General features: G+C 47.7%; 1 protein-coding gene across 1 annotated transcript in view; it reads right to left on the minus strand.

Moving 5' to 3' along the window:
• The window catches only part of CDK5RAP2 (CDK5 regulatory subunit associated protein 2), a 723,544-nt gene that overhangs the window by 657,514 nt on the left and 45,085 nt on the right, over window positions 1-20,945 (minus strand). Inside the window, exons 3-4 of the mRNA XM_085609970.1 lie at window positions 20,781-20,848; window positions 17,392-17,502 (exon numbers count right to left, since the gene is read on the minus strand). Coding sequence (XP_085466096.1) covers window positions 17,392-17,502; window positions 20,781-20,848 — 179 coding nt within the window. The remainder of the gene's footprint in view (window positions 1-17,391; window positions 17,503-20,780; window positions 20,849-20,945) is intronic.

The raw sequence follows: 20,945 nt of genomic DNA on the forward strand, positions 1-20,945 counted from the left end.
CTTTGCAGGTTTTCGATTTCTTTAAAATAGATGGCAGGAACTAGATCAGGGGAGTTTTGCAACACGAATAAAAAGCGGGGCCGGGACATCATTTTGAAAAGCAATGCCCTGCCTAGCAATGAGAGAGGGAGTGCCCTCCAGTTCACTGTGTCTCGCTTCAGCCTTTACAGGGGTGGCAGGAGGTTATGCTATAAGCGGTGTGTAGGATCCGTTGTGATAAAAATGTCCAAGTATTTAAAGCCTATAGCCTATCGTCGTGATATCTGGACTGGGCACCCTTTCGGGATGCCGGGGGAGGGGGGAGGGAGGTCCTTTGAGGATATATATAATAGATTTACCCCAATTGATCGAGTAACAGGAGTATCTACCAAAGACTGCGAATATATCTAGTACACTTATAAGTAACGACTTAGGTGAAGCCTGGTAGAGGAGGATGTCATCCGCATATAACGAAATACGGTCTTCCCATTTTTCTGCCCACTGCAGTCCCCGTATCACTGGATCTTTACAGATTCATGATGCCAATGGCCCCAATGCTAGTGCGAAGAGGGGGGGGGGGAGAGCGGGCAGCCCTGGCGAGTTCCCCTTCCAAGTTCAAATATTTCCGACTTTTTGTTATTGACAGCCACTTGGGCGAGGGGCTCCGAGTAGAGGAGCTTAATCCATTGGGTGATGCATGGTCCAAAACCCATTTTTTCGAGAACTGCGAAAAGGTATGGGCATTCGATGGTATTGAATGCCATTGTGGCGTCAAGAGATACAATGATTGCCGCTTCTTGAATAGTGGCTGCTCTCCCCATCAATCCGTGCACTCTATGCAAATTCAGTGCAGTGTTTCATTGAGGCATGAAGCCCAATTGGTCCGGGTGAACCAGCCCGTGATCACTTTGACCAAACAGCTGGCAAGGAGTTTGGCTAAAATCTTGGGTTCCGCATTAAGCAACGAGATTGGCCTGTATGAGGCACACTCTGTCTTTTGGCTTGCGCTCCTAATATATCATCACTAGCGTCGCAATCCTTCGGTCCCTCAGGAGTACTCCCTGGTCTCTACTCTCCTCATACATCTCCCGCATTTATGGTGCAAGTGTATCTGGTCGAAGTTTATAGAGCTCGATTGGTAGGCCATTCGGGCCCAGAGCCCTCCCTGATCTGAGACTTCTAATTGCCTGGGCTATCTCGTCGTTTGTTAGGTCACTTTTCAGCAGTGCCAAGTCATCAGTCGAGAGGGTCGGGAGGGCAATGTCCCTAAGCAATTGTTGGGAATCGTTTGTCGTGTACGTTGTCTGTGAGCGGTATGTGTCGCTGTAGTGCGCCACGAACATGTTCGCTATTGCCTGTGGATCAGTGATTTTTTGGCCTGTCTTGTCGACTGACTCAGGCACCAGTCTACTTGCAAGTTCTTTCTTGTTCATCCATGCAATGAGTTTCCCCGCCTCGTCTCCAAATCATATATTCTTCCCTGCGTTTCCCGTCCCATGGCTTTGGCTCTGTCAGTTACCATCGCCTTATAGCTGTCCCTCTTGAGTTGCAGGACATAAAGCTTTTCTACCCACCAGGTGTGTTTCTTGAAGCATTACCACGTCTGGGGTGTGTCGCTTTATATGTTGCAATACTACACATCGTTTAATTTTATCACCCAGACCATTGACATTCCAGCTCATTAATTTGATACTCTTCTCCCATTGTGTACTCATCCGGATCTACGTGTTTCCAGTCAAGTAAAGCGATAAATCTATGGCACCTGGTCGATTCAACATAAACAAACAACAAATCAACAGCTCCACCCAACAACCCCCCTCCCTGCACTCTGGGCTCAAAACTGCCCATCGCTCACTTAATGCAGAGTGCCGGTCGCCCAACAATTAAACTAAAAGAAGAAACTGGGGGAGAATAAGGTGCCCCTTCCCCCCCCTCCCAACAATGTTATTCATTGAGTTCCCTAGGCAGAGTCAGGCTGCAATTACCGTACATTTACTAGTCCGGAGCCCTCGAGTGCACAACCGCCTCAGTGGCGTTCTACCTGTTCCTGCGGCTGGCAGGCAATGTTCAATAGTGAGTGCGTGTCGTCCCGGTCATCACTTTTGACTCCAGTTGCAAGTGTTCGGTTCAGGTAGATTCAGTGGCCGCCGGAGTTATGTTCCGCTGCCTCTCTCCAGCCGTCGAGCCACTCAACTGCAGCTTCTGGGAAGTCCAAAAATCTGGTTCTTCCCTCGGTTTCCACTCGGAGCCGTGCCGGACACAACATCGCGTATGTCAAGACTCTTTCTGACCACCAGAAATGAATGCCGCTGTCGTTGTACCGCTTGCGTAAAGTCCGGATAAAAGGTGATTTCCGAGTTCTCATATCTGATTGGTGCTACTCTGGCGGCTTGTAGGGTAGTGTCTCTGCCCCTGTAGTTCAAAAGTCTGGCCAGTATCGGAAGAGGAGGGGCCCCAGGCTTTGGGTGGCCTCCCGGCACTCTGTGGGCCCTTTCGATCACAAAGAGGTTTGATAGGCCATTTGGTTGTAGGTGGGCAGTGATTACGTTTTCCACAAAGAGATCCGTAGCCGGCCCCTCCGATTTTTCTGGTACCCCTAAAATACGCACATTGTTGCGCCTCGTGTGCCCTTCATAGTGCTCAAGCTTGTTTTCTGCGAATTTCTGGAATGCTTGTAGTTCCTGAATTTCGTTTTGTAGCTGTGTGGTGTCTCCCACCAGGCTCGCCGTGGTGATTTCCAGTTGTTTGACCTTTTCTCTGTTAGTGGCAAGGTCGGCACTGATCAGCATCACCTCAGAGGAAAGGGTGTCCATCCGTTGTTACATGGATGCTCACACCCCGGTAATGGCTTCAATGACGTCCTTGTGTCAGGTCTGGGGCCTCACTTTCTGCTCTCCCCGGTGGTCTGTCTTTAAGCTGCCTCTAGTCGGGTAGGTCTGCTTTTCGGCAGGTGTAGCGGTCCAGCTTGTTGTTTTGGACGGTCGTAGGGCCCCTTGTAGTCGACATGACGAGACCAGTTTAGTTGCAGGACCGAGGGCCCACAGTGGGCGACAGTGGTTCTTGGCGTGGGTAGTTCTCCACTTGGAAGGGGGGGGGATGGGGGTGGGGGGGGGTTGAAGTCATTGGATTGTCGTCGACACCGTCTCCCCACTGGCTGCAGTGGAGGGGTGCAGCTGTACGTGTGATTAAAGCTACATCAGTTCTGCTCAAAGTCTCAAAACCCCCCACCGTGATGGCCAAATCATGGCGCCCCATCTTCCATCCCTGACCCCAGCCGCAGAATATGGTCCCTCTAGAGCCAATCCGGGTCCTCAGAGAGAGGTGGCAGCGCCCCCAAAGCCATCCAGGATCGTAGGCTTCTTAGCAGTGGTTATACCCTTTGGATGCACCGCTGCGCGCACAAGGACCTCAAGCCCAGTGGGAGCTTGCACACCCAGCAAGTCCGCAGGGTAGGGGGCGGGCGGGAGGAGTGGGGAAAGCCCCCTCAGTGTGTCCAGTGGGGTGTGGGGATGGGGGGAGAAATCACCACAGGCCACCGGTCATCTAGCAGGCCTGCTTTTTTGGGTCGAAGCCCTCCGTTTGGTCCAGCAAGAGGACTCCCCGAGCCCAGTTTCTGATAACCAGCCTCCCCCTGGTGAAAACCCCAATCTTCATCCCAAGCTGAGGGTCCTCTCCTGGAACATCGCTGGAATCAAAAACAAGCTGGTCGCCCCAGATTGGGGGTTCTTTGTAGACAGCTACGTTGTTTGTATGCTTAACGAAACGTGAGATAGGGAAGATGTTATGAGGCCGGGGTATGCAACCTTTAACATATTAGCTATGAAGGGGGGGGCGAGGTAGGCCATCTGGGGGCCTTTGTACCATGATTGCAACACATTTGAACTGTACAGTGGACAACCTGAACACCCTGTCTAACGACATACAGTGCACCATACTTACATTTCGACCTAGCCTTAAAATCGCTTTTATCAATATTTATTCTCGCCCTGTAAGTATTTGACAGGAATCCCACACCGTTGAGGAATTGAACACCTTTATTGGCACTGTTCCCCCGAATTTAAGACTGGTTATAGGGGGTGACTTTAATTGTCAATATGAGCCTCTTGATGCATCTTTTGATGCTTTAACTAGTGTTGAGGACCAGACATGGTCAATCCCCGACACCCAAGTGCACACAATCATGGCCTGGACTCCGCTGGCACTACAGATCAATGCAGTCACATTAACCCACTCCCTGAGAGCTTGCAACGGCTGCACCAAATCAGATAGACCAGCAAAGCCAACCTTTAATAGATCTGGTCAATTTTCCTTGCTGGATTACATCGTAGTTGAAGTAAGCGCATGAAAGTGGGTTGAAGATTTCTCTGTCCTGCCAAGGTAGGACAGCGACCAGAATGCCCTGAATTTGGTGCTGCGGCTCCCTAACTTTAACAACCCTATGGAGAGTAGTACCCCGGTAGCTAGCAATCTGATTCTCACCAGCAACAGAAGGAGAATCAGATGGGAGGCACTTAAGCAGTCACCTAATAAGATGGCTGCTTTGTTCTCTCTGACTATACAGCCCATTCAGGCATTGGGGGACATTGCCACGGCAATGAAAATTCTGCAGTCAATAGATATTATACAGGTGCTGCACTCAGATCTAACAACTACACTGACCAATATATTTAACCCTCTATCACGTCCCAGAACAAAACAGGTCTCCCAATTAACCTGGTACAAGAGACACATGCCGCAAGGCCAAGAGAGCACTTTTAGATGCAATTAAAAACAATGACAGACCCCTGATCAAGCAAACAAGCATTGGCATAGCCAATAGGTCTCGCTTTTGGGACCTTATAAGTATTTAGTTATGCAGCACAATATCCTTGGTGCAACAACATTAACTGTTGCATGGTTAAACACTTATAAGGTCCCAAAGGCGAGACCTGTTAGCTATGCCAATGCTTGTTTCCTCCGCGTCGAAGCTAATAATGCTCTTAAAAACTGCCCAGTCGCATCTCAATGTTTGACTTGAATGAAAACTCAATCATGTTGAGTTCAGTGTAGGCCACTGCGGTGTGTGAGACGCAGAGCTGCGACCAAGTATAAATCGCATTGCAAATAAACGAAGAGTGGAAAACCCATAATAGTCGGCTCTGTCTAATGTTGAAGTCTGAGAGTACTAGTGAGCAGCGAGGTGAAGTAAACAAACAGGAAATCTACTAATATTACACGAAATCTTAATCCAGCAATTCATTTACATATGTCTCAGTTATGAACATAGTGGTGGCTCGCAGCTTGGCTTATCGTTGGAATGTGCGTGCATCTGCTTTCACACGTGGCCTGGGCAGTGTATTTTCACACGCAGGTAACATAACCTCTTGCAAAGAAATGGAATTTGTAGTGCTTCAATGAGTCATCCTCACAGGGCTAAGAGGAGCAATTTAGCCGCAAACTGACTCCAGGTCCATTGTTATGTTGCTGCGGACGCTCAGGGGTACAGCATTGTCATCAGTATTTTGTATAGCAAAGAGTAGATCATCCGTTATGTATTGGACCTTGAAGTGTCACTGGTCCTACAGCTCGAGGCATTTTTTAAGGACTAGCTTTTTTTTTTTTAAGTAACAGCCCCATACAGGCACTTCACTTTGTCTGCATGGTGTCACTTGAATCATCTAGTGCCCTCACAAAATGCCACCAAAAGCCTGGTTTTCTGTGTAGATGAATGGTGTGGGGCCAGGGACACATTCCCACGAGAGTGAACTTCAGTTTGAGGGTCTTCTGAGCACAAATGCCCTGACTTAGAGTATGGTCAGTGGATGGAGGCAAGAATAGAGGCCAGAGCAGCCAGTTCAGCAGCTGCTACAAGGAGAACAGGAAGAACAGAAGGCAGATAGGGGAAAACGACAAACCAAAAGGTTGGAATTGCTCACGGAAAAAGAAACTGTAACGATGCACAATGAAATAGGACAACTGGTGTTCATGTAAAGTGCTCTGATAACTTTCGGACGAGTTCCCCCTACATAAAACTCCCCAAAAATAAATATACATAAATAAATGGCAGAAATATATTTGCAATACAACACAAAGCAAGGACAAGGCGGCATGGATAATGAGTGCACACGGGGAACCTGACAGAAACATACAAATGGGGGACGCTGCCCCAGCATCCGTCCTGCACCACTGTGGCCTGCCGATGAGAGAAGGGAAATGCTATGTTTGTGCACGCAGGGTGGGGGCAGCGCTTATAGTGCAGAACGGGAGGAGGGGATTCAAAAAATAAACAAGCAGCGATGGGCGGCTCTGTCTAATGTTGAAGTCTGAGAGTACTAGTGAGCAGCGAGGTGAAGTAAACAAACAGGAAATCTACTAATATTACACGAAATCTTAATCCAGAAATTCATTTAAATATGTCTCAGTTATGAACATAGTGGTGGCTCACAGCTTGGCTTATCGTTGGAATGTGCGTGCATCTTCTTTCACACGTGGCCTGGGCAGTGTATTTTCACACGCAGGTAACATAACCTCTTGAAAAGAAATGGAATTTGTAGTGCTTCAATGAGTCATCCTCACAGGGTGAAGAGGAGCAATTTAGTCGCAAACTGATTCCAGGTCCATTGTTATGTTGCTTCAGACGCTCAGGGGCACAGCATTGTCATCACTTTTACTTCACTGAGGCAGTTACGGCTGCGCGGGCACGGCTGAGAATCGGACGGGGTGCGGGTAGAAATAACACGCGAGTGGTGACGCGATGTTGAATAAGACAAGTCTGGGAGTTGTGTGTGCGCGTACTAAACCGAAATTTTTTTAAAAAAACACGTGCGTGGCGACGCGATCTGTGGTGGGGGAGGGGGAGGGAATTGAAGCGCAAGCAAGCAAGGCGGAGAGAAGCACGCAATGCTTAATGAGCCTTGACAGAAACCCACATGGCGGCTGCGCGCGTGCACGCTCGCGTGAACGCAAGCTTGAGGCCAGCAAAAGCCTCTGGTAGCACTTTCAAAAGCCACTCACTAAATTTCTTGCAGAGCAGCGCATGCACTGGCTCAGCGAGACCTAAAAAGGCGCTGTTAGCGTGACTCCATCCATCTAGCAAAGAAGGACTGGGAGACTGATGGATGGGATGCCATCCGCTCAGCCCTATCCAATAGGAACATGAAGTTATTTTGGACATTAGTGCGCACAGAAGGCAACCTAGGCCACTCGGGTATAGAACCAAATATTGCCGCTGCCATGTGGAAGTCTCACTTCCAAGTCCTTTACTCCATGGATGAAGGCAATAATATAGATGCTAGCAGCCCCTCAGCAACCCCTGGAACATGCTCAGAAGAGGGTTACGAGATCTCCATAGTCGTGGTCCTCAAAGCCATCAGGAAGCTTCCTTTTGGTAAAGCTCCGGGCCTAGATAAGATCCCTGGAGATCTATTTAGGGCCGAACCAGAAATTTGGGGACTCTACCTCTGGGCTGTCTTCAATGCCATCCTGCAAGGTATGGCGATCCCGGAAGCCTGGCTGGGGGCTGAAATCTATTCCGTTTTCAAAAAGGGATCACCTCTCTTACCGACCAACTATAGACCGATCAGTCTAATCGATGTCACCCAGAAACTGTTTGCTAGGATTTCCCTCGACCGCCTCCAGGCGTGGATGGTGGAGTATGAAATTTTGAGTCCCTACCAGGCAGGTTTCAGGAAAAACATCTCAACTATAGACCAAATACTAAGGCTCCAGGTATTAATGGAGGGTGGCAGCCTCTACTTGATATTTGTTGACCTGAAAACAGCCTTTGACTTGGTTCCCAGAGATTAACTATGGGATGCTCTTAAACACCTGGGAATCCCTTCTTATCTCTTGACAATGATCATGAGATTACAAGTGGGCAATTATGCCCAAGTGAGGTACAGGAAATTCGGGGAACTAACCCCTCGTTTTCAAGGTAACAAAGGGGTAAGGCAGGGGAACGTGCTTGCCTCAACCCTCTTTTGCCTCTTCATTGATGCCCTAGTTATCCATTTAAACGAGGTAGTGGACAACGATGCCCCCAAGTTGGCGCAAATCAAGGTGCCAGCAATGATGTTTGCGGATGACACCTTGCTTCTATCAAAGTCACCTATGGGCATCTAAAGGGTTCCCAACAGTTTTGCAACTTTCTGTACCACCAGAGGGCTGGAGATTAACACGCTAAAAACCAAATTCATGGTTTTTAACCCAGCCAAATCCTCCCGTCCCAATCCCTGTCTAGATGGTACCTTACTAGAGAGGGGGACAGTCTTTAATTACCTTGGTGTCACACTGTCTGAAAAAGTTTTACTGGGGGCCCTCAAATAGCTGAAGCTAGCCTCAAACTTGCCCAGACTGTAGGGGGGAGTATTAAAAACCTAAAGGTGCTCCTCTTGTAAACCGGCCGCCACGGTGGCCGAGATTTACAAAGTGCAAATAAGGAGCGCTGTAACGTGGGGCGTGGCCAACTGCAGAGCATGGCAGACACACGGTGAGCGAGCTCCGCGCCCGGACCTGCGACATCCTGCTGTAATCCTGACGATTCGGCCACCATCGGTCTAAAATCCCTTACTAAGAGCCCTGCTGCGTGCCAGAGGGGCAATTTGTTGCGAAATCTGCGCTGGGGCCCAGCTGATCTGCCCGACAGGCGATGAGACCCGGGAGCTGCGTGGAGGCCGCAAAAGCCATGGCCTGCCTTAGAGGTGCTGCGGAGGCGACGCTGGGACCACCGGGAGCGCTGAGGCCGGGGGCTGGACTTTGGGACGCGACCCATCTCTGCCCAGCCCCTGCGGCTGTACGAGGGTGCCTGGACGGCACAGACCCTGCAGTGAGTGGACCCGCGACCGGCTGCTGCCCGAGGCCTCCATTGTTCACTACTCTGGCCCGCCTGGCCGACTCACCCCTGGGGCTGGCAGAGCGCCGCGTGGGCCGCCCTGCACACTGGATGAGCGCAGCCTCCTACCCTGCAGAGCGCTGGAGCCGGCACCGATGGGGCTTGGCAGAGCTGGTGCAGAAGAGCTACTGTGGGCCCACTGAGCCCGTGGAGGATACAACGCCGTTTGCCAGAGCTGCGGGGAGCTGTGCTCTCTATGACCCCTCTCACCCGGGTGGGGGGGCGCTGCTGACTGCGAGGGGAGTCGATCTGTTCGGCGACGCTGGCCGAGCTTGTGCCCTGCAGGGTGCGGCTGGGGGCCATCTCTGAAGCCTCCCCCCCCCCCCCCCTTGCCACATCACTGGGGCGACCCCGGGGACTTCGCCCGCCATCTACGGACCCGGACCTGCGGCTTACCAAGGTGGTCGCGCCTGGGGGTGGCACCAGAGTTGGAGGGCAGCTGGACCTGCATGGAGAAATAACGCCCATCGGACCCTGCGACTGCCGCTGTTTGCCCTGCGTGGTGCCCCTATTACTGCTAGTGCCCCCAAGGCTGGGAATGTGTCGTGCCACTGTGGGCTGCCCCGTAGCTGGGGTTAACGAGGGTGGGGTCTGCCAGTTGGCCACCCTGTAACGCCGCCGTCCCAGGACTGTGGGGACCGGAGGGGCTACACCACGGTGCCAATTATGGAGTGCGTATTTGCATAGTTTGCTCGAAGATTGTGGCCACTTGCTGAGCTCTGACTGAGGACCGCTACACTGCTGCTGGGGACTTCCTCACTTCCACACAGGCCTATTCCTGTACATCTACTTGCTTGGCACTGAGCACGATGTGCTACTCTTGCGGATCAACCACGGCTGCCCCTCCCAGACCTGGGGGTCCTGCTCCAGCCGCAACTGACCTCACTACAGGTATGGCCAGCGAGTAAGGGGTGTGACGACTCGGAGTTTCGACCCTGGGGTGCTGTCGTGGGGGTGAGTTGCTCCTCTCGGGGAACGCAGCTAGTGATTGTGTGATCCCCTGTCTAATTATCCTCCCCCCCCCCCTGCGGCGCCAACAGCATGACACTGGCCCGGCTCGAACCCTACTGCCCGACACAAGCCTGAATTGGACCCGCTGCGGAAGGTGTTGTGGGCACACTCGTACCACTCGAAGCCGCACAGCGGCTGGACCCTCGCCGGCCCCGTGCACCACTCTGCTGATACAGGAGGGACCTTGCCTCTAATCACACACAGCGTTACCAACCCCACGACTGGGGCCAGCGGATCGTTCCCGAGCACACCACCGAAACCCTCCGATTTCTCTGAGATGGGGCACCCCAGGGGCAAGGTGCCGGATGACACTACCACTGACACCCAGTTGACAGGGGACAGAGAACCCACCCTACAAATGGCAAACAGTATCCCACCTACTGACTTGGAGGCCCCTCCAGACAAACTGGATCTTATTTTGCAGGAAGTGCGAGACTTTAGGAAGGCCATTGAACAACAAATCGGCTCCCTGACAACTGGGTTCACTCTCCTGAACGCCGACCATGATAAACTTGCCAGTGCTGTCAAGGACAATAAACTTGTACTGTTGGAGATGCTGCCACAACACAAGGAACATGGGGCACAACTTGCGCAACTACAAAAACAAGTCACTGGACTGCACGAGAGGGTGGATGACGCAGAAGGGAGGGCCCGACACAATAACATCCGCGTAATAGGCCTGCCGGAACGCTGTGAGGGATCGGATGCCACCAAATTAATGGAACGATGGTTCAGAGATCATGTGGCTCCAGAGGGTCTCTCCGACTTCTTCTGCGTAGAAAGGGCGCATAGACTCCCGCCCGGCAGGCCGACGGCTGGGGCCCAACCCCGTCCTTTGATTGTAAAAATCTTGAATTTCAGGGATAGAGACACTCTGTTGCAGAGGGCGAGAGAGCTGTCCCAAATACAATACAAGAACCAGCGGGTGTCCCTATACCCAGATTACACTGCCTTGGTACAACGCAAACGCTGCCTCTAGCAAGATGCAAAGAAAAAACTCAGGGCGCTGAACGTTAAATATGCTCTGCTGTTCCCGGCTAGGTTAAAGATAATCCACGACCAAAAGACACAGTTTTTTGATGCACCAGAATAAGTGGAAGAGTGGCTTGAAATTATGTTTCCCCCGGGAAGCGGGAGGAAGAGGGGGAAAGAGGGGTCTGGTCTCTCATCGCAGGCTGTCGCTGCCTCTCCGAGGCCAAAGCGGGTTCGAAAGTCGAGGGGCCTCAAGCAAGGTCACACATCACAGACCTGGAATCCCACGCAGGAGCAGGCGCTGCGGGATAGGACGGAGGCACTGGTGACGGCCAGCAGGTTCTGAGAAGAAACCCATCCAATACCTTCGGACTCCTTGGAGGACATATCAGTCCATTCTGATTCGAGACTAGTATAACACTACTCAGTTCTATCACGCCTCAAACCGCTGATGGCTTCCTGGGATAGTTCATTGTCAGCAACAGGGCTGCACGAATGTTAGTTGGGATGTCTTACATATGTTAGTTTTTTTACACTTGCAGCGCACAGGACTCCCCGATTCTCCATTCTCGTATTGATCGCTACTAAATGCGGTCCTGGAATGTACGGGGACTGGGATCTATCCATAACAGACATAGAATCTATGCGCAATTAAACAGGCGACGTGCACACATAGTTTGCTTACAGGAGTCCCACCTGACTGCAGCTGAGGCAGTTAAATTGCGTAAGAAATGGAGGGGTCAGGTATTCTCCACATCATATTCTGCTTTTGCCAGGGGTGCATCAATATGGGTTAGAAGTGGGGTCTCTTTCACAGCACTGGAACAACGAGCAGATCCTTTGGGTAGATACATCCTGGTGAGAGGCACATTAGATGGCACACCAATAGTCCTGTGCAGCATATACGCCCCTAACTTTGAGCAGGATAAATTCCTCCTAAGCCTTAACCCTGTCTTGGCATCCTGGGCACCATATCCATGGATATTATAATACTGTGATGGATATTACCGTTGATAGGTTGCACCCCCCTCTCGGCGGAGCTGGCTCTATAAGACAGGCCGAAGCACTATGTAGATGGGCAGAGGGTTGGGGGATGTCTGACGCTTGAAGTACTCCACTAGCAGAGAATATTAGTTTTTCTCTCATCCACATCAACTTCACACTAGAATAAACAGGATTTTCTGTTCAAATCACATCACCGCCCAGATCACGCACGCTACCTATCTTGGTAAAACGCTCTCAGACCACAACCCATTGAAGATCACCCTAGCTTGGGGCAGAATTCCCACCCCAATCCCCACCTGGAAGCTGTGGCCCCGAATGCTTGAGGACCCGGTCTTCCAGGAGCCTTGTCTACAGGCATCAACCGTTACTTTGCAGAAAACACAGGCACTGCCTCCACGCCCCAGGTGGAATGGGATGCATTTAAGACGGTAGTCAGGGGAATAGCCATCAGCACCACAGCAGGGGCTCGGCAGGAAATACACAACAACCTCAGGGATATTGAAAATTCCATGAATAAACTTGAACAGGAAGCAGCGGGTGACTCCACTAAAGGACCACTCTTACAGGAAACCCGAATAAAACATGCAGAACTGCTAGAAACACTAAGACACATTGACTACACCGCGTACACACACACGAACACGCAGAAGCTGATAGAGCTGGCCCGCTCCTGGCGCGCATACTGAGGGATGACCCCACGCACACCTCGATAATCACGATGGGCGGGGACACGTGGGCACGAAGCATGGAATAAATGAGGCCTTCTGCGAGTATTATCAGGTGCTCTACCAGTCGCCTCCACCACTGGCGTAAGATGCCCTCGAGGCTCTCCTAACTTGGTACCGTTCCCTCAATTACACAAAGCGGCACAAGATGTCCTCTCCGGTCCCATCACCTGGGCGGAAACTAAGGAGGCCATCCGAGACCTTCCTCGGAACAAGGCCCCTGGCCTTGATGGTCTTCCGGACGAATTATTTGCTACCTTCTCAGACTCACTTGTACCGCAGTTAGAGCGCCTGTACAACTTCGTGATGGACACAAGAACACTGCCTCCCACCACTACGCAGGCCTTGGGGGCATCCCTTCCCAAGCCAGGCAGCTCGGCTACGGATCTCTCCGGCTACAGGCCCTTGTCCCTACTCATGACTGAATATAAAATACTTAGTAAAGTCCTCTCCCGTCGCTTACTCCCCTATCTGCAGTAGTTAATTCACCCGGACAAAAGCGGTTTTATACCAGCGCGTAGCACATAACTCAACATTAGGAGGCTATATAACATCATGACATCAACCCCCCCAGAAAGCCGTAACGGAGGGTGTATCACTCTAGACTTGAAGCAGGCATTCAACATGCTTAGGTGGGACTATGTGTTTCAGATACTCTGGAGATTTGGAATACCTCCAGTCTATCTGAAGTGGGTACAATTGCTGTATTCAGCCCCCTCCGCGAGGGATCGCACTGGGAGCCATATTTCAAAGGAATATCCGATTGGCAAAGGCACCCGCCAGGCCTGCCTCCTGTCTCCGATACTATTCATGCTAGCCCTGGAACCCCTGGCTCTTAAGTTACGGCTATCGGCAGCGCAGACAGGTATTCACCTGGGACATGCCACAAATGTGCTCTCTGCCTATGCAGACGATATAATACTATACGCCAACGATCTGACCACAGATCTCACACCGATGCAAGACATCTTCACTACCTTTGCACAACTTTCAGGTCTCACCATAAATGAGAATAAGTCATAAGCCTTTTTTTTCAAACTGGGGAGCGCCCAGAGGCGATTGAGTTTGGGCCACACTCCCTAGCGGTCGCCACACACACGTTCAAATATCTGGGCATACAAGTGTACAGAACTGAGCCGAACCTTATAGAGGGTAATCTAGTTAAGGCTATCAGAACACTCCGGTCGCAGGTCACATTCTGGTGTTCACTGGCTGTCTCTGTGATGGGCCGCGTAGCGATCTCCAAAATGGTGGTCCTACCTCGTCTTCTATACTTCTTTACTAATTTACCGGTGGTGATCCCAACACCACTACTGAACTCATTGAACTCGATATTGTCCGACCTGATTTGGGGCAATGGCGGCCAAAGGGTGGGCCTGTCTAAATTGCAACTAGACACAGATAAGGGTGGACTGGTTGCCCCGGACTTCCGCGTCTATTGCTACGCGAGTCAACTACAGTCTCTCGTATTGGTTGGCAGGGCGTAACCTGCACGAAATAGATTATACACCCGCTGCTGTTGACCGAGGGGGGCTCCATACACTATTACTGCCAAAGGCTCGGATACCTACCGGTTCCCCAACACTCCTTCGCACTGCACTTGTGTACTGGAAAAAATGTACCCACTAAATGCGTAGCTACCCTCCATACTCTGACAACACGCTGCTCTTGGGCATCCCCACCCCCACTGGCTTACTCACCAAACGGAGACTCCTTGCTTGGACTGAGGGCAGCGTCACCACAAAGGGTGCTTTATTCGATGAGGGCACCCTCATGGACCATGGTAATTTCACCAGACGTCACGGATGCACTATATCTCATGCACGCTGCAGTCCTATAATATGTGAGGAAACACTGGGCCCCACGCAGGGAGGCACCCGCGCGACACAAACTGGTCCATATGATCTACCTGATGGGAGAAGGCCGCCATCTCACTAAATGGTTGTACAAAGGCATCACTACACACACTAGAATCCCCTTGACGGATCTGCGCAATAGATGGTCCACAGACCTTGGTACAGAATTGACAGATAAGGAATGGTGCACGATTTTAGAATACCCCAAATAAATCCCATGTAACGCCAAATTTAAATGTATTCAGTATATGGTCCTGCACAGGGCATATCTCACCCCGCACCGCCTACAGCGTATGTTCCCAGCCACACAACAGCATTACCCCAGATGTAACTTAGAGGAAGCCGACCTGCTCCACATGCTGTGGCTGTGCCCCGTGATCAGCTCTTACTGGCCGGAAGTGGTCCCAAAGATAATTTCTGCGACGGGGATTCCTATACCGAGCACGGTTGCTGTTAGTCTGTTGGGATTGTCCTGACGCCCTAAGGCGCAGAAAGTACAGCTTCGCTTTGTAGACCTAGCACTACTAATGGCCAAACGCTCTATCACAATGCGTTGGAAGTCTGTTACACCCCCGACACTTTATGGTTGGCATGGAGAGGTGGTGAGATGGGGCAGCACGGAAAGCACTGCAATCCGGCAGGAGGAGGCCCGTGGATTGCGCAAAAAGGTAATCTCTCTGGACTGGGATACAATATTAGAAGCTTTCAAGGCCCTGGCACCACCACCAGTCCCTGTAGCGCAGGATTGATATTAACTCACACTACCCAGGCCCTTCCTAGCCTGCAATGCAATTTCCCATGTGTCTTGCTAACTTAATAATACGCAGTATGCATATTGACAGTTGTGAATAAAGGTTGGGCGTATCTGGCGGAGCACTCTGGATGAAGGTTGAGATGGGGTCGGGCCAAGCGACGTTGGGGAAGGGTAGGCGGGCGGGTTAGTTTAAATTACCCCATTACATGTATCCTCTTCCTTGGACTGCAGCTGTTCTGCAGTGCAGCAAGAATTGTCCCACTTAAAGCTGCATCTGAACAATACAGTTTACTGAACATTGACCAAAAATAAATGTAATGCTGTTGAACATATACGGTGCTGCCATTGTAACCACAAGACACACAATTGATGGACGGAATGCAGAACAAATCAAAACATTCACCCCCAGTCAAGAGATCTAGGTTAAATCTATCATTCTTTTGCTCACCATGCCACCCCAGTTTAGACCTGGCCATATGCAAATCAGCTTTACCCTGTGCCTCATGGGAACAGACCAGCCCGAACTGTTCGGGCTGGACTGTTCCCATGAGGCACATGGTCAAGACTGATTTGCATATGGCTGGGTTCAAACTGGAATGGCATGGTGAGCAAAAAAACGATGGATTTAGGCCCAGATCTCTGTACTGGGGTGAATGTATGACATTGTTCTGCATTCTGTCCATCAACTGTTGTTTTTGCCATTGTAACCACAGCAGCCTTTCTCAAACAAACTGTTTTGCGGAATTGCTGTACCTAAGATACATGTCTATTTATTAATGGATGTTAATTGTTACAGGGAAAAAGAAACAAATAAAATGTGTTTAAAAAAAAAGGAGCGCTGTAGCGTACGGGGCTGAGCTTTGGGGACATTGTCCACCCGGTGGCTTGATCAAAACTGAGAATAGTTTTATGAGACAGCTGCTGGGTCTTCCACCTAGCACTCAACTCATCCCTTTACGCATGGATCTTGGCCTTAGACCCATAGCGGAGGAGTGAGGTCTTCGCCCATTAACATTTTGGCGCAGATTGTGGGTGACCCCGGAACTTGCAGGATACCGGATAGAACTTAAGGAGATTCTGGCCTATCCAGGCTCAGGTAACCTGCCTTGGTTTTCATACATCAGGGATACATGTTACAAGTTAGGAATGCCAAATCTATGGAGCAACCCGGAAGTAGCATCCCAGGCCATATCAGGTCCTTCACTAGTCAGAGCCTATAGATCGCTTAAACTAGACGACATACAGGGGAATACCTTATCAGGAAATACAATAGTCAACTTTTTACATATCAAAGATGATTACCACTTGGAGCACTTTCTGGATGCCAATCAACCTTTTTTGGCAAGGAAATTTTATTTTCAGTTTAGAACAGGGATTCTCCCTCTCTGTGCCTTTACTAACAAATGGTTAAGAGCCTGTCACCGGGGGTGCCCTGCATGTAACTGCCCCGACGAGGCTGACATCCACGCTCTCTTTTTCTGTCCCGGGAACAGCCAGAAGATGCTGGTTAATTCCACTCTGCAGGAACCTGGGGTGTAGGCAGTATGTGGAGGCATACAGATTATTGCGAACAGACTCCCATCCACACATAGATTTTGCAGTTTCCTGCTTCCTGAACTCTACGTGGCACAATCGGAGGTCATCGCTAACACCAGTTTTGCAAGCTCAAACTTTTCCTTAGTCTCCTTCCTGTCAATGTTTATCTACTACAGTTTTTTAACCATTTAATTTATGTTTGATCATTTTTTTACCTAAATATAAAGATACTACCTGATCTGGGGTAAATGCTGCCTAGCAGTGTTATATTAATGTTGATCTTTCTTCGCTTTGTTAGATTTAATGGAAATTTTAACTGAGCTTGTTCTCATTTTATTTTTATGTATTCCCCATTCTCTATGTATCTTATGTATCACTGTTTCTTGGTCACTTTTTATGATCTTATCGACCGAAAAAAAGTTTGTTGAAAAGGAAAAAAAGCAGTGAAACCCCAGTCGAAGTGCACCAACTACCAGCAAGTCCATCAGTATTCTGTGAATTTGAATTTGTAAGGATCAACACTTACTGCAGCCGACACCTTAAAGCTAAGAACGTGTGATACTTCCAGTATTATAAGACTATTACAGCTAGAGACAATGCAGTAAAGGGCCTCGCTGAAACAACACATGCAGTGTAATACTACTGTATCAAATGTTTATGAGCTTTTCTACTTCTTACACTTACAGTTCTGTAGATATTCTCATTGGCACCATCAAATTTTTCCTTAACTTGTTCTTCTAGAAAATATATTCGAAGCTTCAAGTTAAAGTTTTCTTTCTTTAAATCAGTGATTTGCTGTTTATAAAGGAAAGCGCAACATTAATCAGTGGCTGTCGTAATGAAGGCTGAAAGACAAAACTGTATTCTCACACTAAAATATAACATTTGAAACATTGTGTTTACAACATTAATGCAAATGGCTGTAAGTCTAATACAATGGACATATGCTGGAGAAGATTGCACAGGGCCCCTTTAGAAATTCATAGTTATCAAACGAATATATTAAAAGCCTCAGATAACAGAGGTGACATTAGGCATCAGTGCCTCATGCTTCGAGGTAGGTCTAGTGGTTCATACCTCGATCTATCAATACCTAGATCTTGAATGCTTGGTAGCTTGATATCACTATCAGAACAAACTGATCTCCCAATCCGAATCTCATCATCACTACCTTCATGTACATCCAGTCCACCCTGTTGAAAGGTTTTTCTGCGTCTAGAGTCACTAACCTGGCTTTCAGTTTCTTTTTTTTCTTTGCCTTTTCAACCAAGGGCTGCTCTACATATATTGCCAAAGGTCTCCCTTCCCTGGTCAAAACCAGACTGGTCATTATCTATCAGATTTGGAAGTAGTAGCGCCAAATGCATCAATCACAAGAACCTTCCTATACATTTTGAAGTCCAAATTGAGGAGTGTTATTATCTTGTATGCCACATAGTCAATATTACCTATACCCCCCCTTACTTATACCCAGTATAGTGGCTTCTTTGATGGGGGGGGTGACCCTGTCTGTGTCCCTAAAATAGAGAAACAACATACTCAGATGGGGTGTGAGCTTAGTAATATACATCTTGTAAAAGTCTGTAGTAAAGACATCTGGACCTGGCGCCTTGTTATCTTTTAGGCTTTTGATGATAGCTAGTCTAATCTTGTCTTCTTCTGTTGGCACCCCCCAGCTCCTCTGCCTCGTCGTTTCTTAAGAGAGGAAATGGTAAGGCTGCCAAGTATGCCTCCCCATCCTCCATGTTCTGTTCCTGTCCTTGGCTTAAAGTGTGGCTTTAAAATTCTTTAACAGACCCACTTTTCTTTGTTAGGCTAAGTTATATTAACTTTCCCATTCTTCAAAACTGTAGTGTTTGCGCGGTTCACTCTTCAGCCTTATTAATTTACATGGTTTTGAGCTGACCTCTGATATTAGTCGGTGCTTCAAGGTTCGCCTGCACAACAGTGCATTTATGCCTCGTCTGCTTTTTCTAGATCAGCTTTCAATGTGCCAACAAACCCCTCTCTCTCTCTCTATTGTGGCAGCCTCACTCTCTTTATTGTGGCAGCCACAAACATCATTGAGTGATTGTTATAATGTTTGCCAGTTGACCGAAAAGAGTAATGTAGAAATGTATAAAATAGCATTCAACAGAAAATAAGTGATCTGGTGAAGTGATCAGCCCGGAGAACTGGAATCTCTAGAAAGACTAATGACTTGCAACAGAATATACATAAGTCTAAGGAAGCAATTATTTATTTTTTACCTGGTCTGGACCTAAGCATGTTAGCATATAATTTTAAATATGGAAAGAGAATGAAAATAAGTTTGCCTGGATCTAAAAAGAAAATAAAATTTTTTACAGGTTTTAAATATTGATTTTAATGTAATTAAATAATTTGGTAAATATATTACTGTATGTATTCAGGGCCACTGGAATTATGCAGTAGACAGGGATCCAATTATTATGCAGCAGGGTTGAAAGGTTATGGGGCAAGAAAAGCCAAATTATGCAGAAAAATGTGGCACATTCTGTGATAGTATTACTTCCTTATTTTGTCATTTTTACTCCTGGTAATACTGTCTGGAAATAGTGTTCACCTTATTAGTAACAATTTAACATCCAAATACATCAATAAGCGACTTAAAGGTGACCAGTCAAACTCTGCGAAAAGCATTGCAGTGTGCAGGAACCCGAGTCGCCATATTTTATGTAACTTTTGATTTGTTTGAGCTAGAAACATTTTTTGGGGTTAAATCTGAAGATTATGCAGATTTAGTTGTGGCAAATACATCATTTGTCGAAAATCGCCTCAGAATTGCATAGTTTCAGTGGACCCTAATATATCATAATAATATTGAAAAATTGAAGATAATTGAGAGATCAACATTCTTTTTACTTTCTGTAACACGATGGGTCTAAAAATGCCAAATTACTTTTAACAGATTTTAACTTTTTAATGTTTTACTATCTGCAATGTTTTCTTGAAATAATTTTAATCTACTAAACTAAAATGTATTCATCTTTAACACAATCTCATATGCTATTTTTTATATCTACTCAGTATAAACTTGTGTTTCTAGTGAAGTGTAATCTAAAGTCTACTACATTTTCCCATATCTCTTTTTTTTTTAAACAAAACAATAGACTTTCATATTGTTTAAATGTGTCAGAAAGCAATATGTCTGAATCCCAGACTGATCACATTCCTATCACGATTATATTCTTTGTGCCAAACAGTTTTCAAACTATGTCTAATCTGGGCAATGCATAACAAAGTTGTTAAGAGTTTTGTACAAAATAGCTCTCACACTGTGACCTTTTCATGAGATTGTTGCAAGTAGTAAGCAATCTAGTGTGAATCTTAGTTAAAAATTTAGTTTAGCTGTAATCACAAAATCTAATTAGGGTTTATGCAGTCAATTGGTTTTACCCTGAGGAAGATGCCCTCTTGGGTAACAGGTTTAGTGTAACAATGTTTCATTCTCATACTCTTCCATAATATTTGCATCATGGCAGGTATTAGCTCTAGAATACCCCAAAAGCATTTCCTATTATGAGCTTTCAACCAGGTTTCAATAGAATACAACAATGGGAAGTGCTATGCACGTATCGGATTCGGTACATCATTTGATTGATACAAATACATTTCTGGGTATCTCCGATAAAATGCACTGGATTAGTTTTACTTTTATGAATATCCTCAGACAATCAAAACTACATCTAAATCCAAAGGACAGGACTTGGTATTTCATAAAAGTGTCTCTGATTTAAGAATGAGCATCCATTATCACAATATATGTCTTTGAGGCACTTATTTAAACTTTTTTGTGATCTGACAACATGGAGCAAATACTTTTTAAACAATGTCAACTTTTTCTGTTCTGGCCAACAATATATACATCTTCTGCTAACGTGGATATGGGTCTCTAGCCACAAAACAAAGCTAGTTATTTAAAAAAAATGTGCTACAGTTACAATGTGGCTTTTTTTACCCGTTAGTGCCAGAGAATTAACAAAGTAGTTAATTAAACCCAACGCTGCGTATCAGAATAAAATGCATTCAATAGAAATACATTTGCAACTTACATTTTCAAAATCCTTCATGGTTCGAGCTCGGATAGGTGACAATCTATGGTCTGCAAAGCTTAAGAGGTCTGGAAAAGTAGCATAAAAAAATGAACTGGGATTAAAAGAACAGTTGCAAAAATCCAGTGTTGGATTCAATTGGTAGGGCCATGCATGAAATGACTG

The sequence above is a fragment of the Triturus cristatus genome, chromosome 1_2 (genome assembly GCF_964204655.1).
Source record: "Triturus cristatus chromosome 1_2, aTriCri1.1, whole genome shotgun sequence".
In the NCBI taxonomy this organism is placed as follows: domain Eukaryota; kingdom Metazoa; phylum Chordata; class Amphibia; order Caudata; family Salamandridae; genus Triturus; species Triturus cristatus.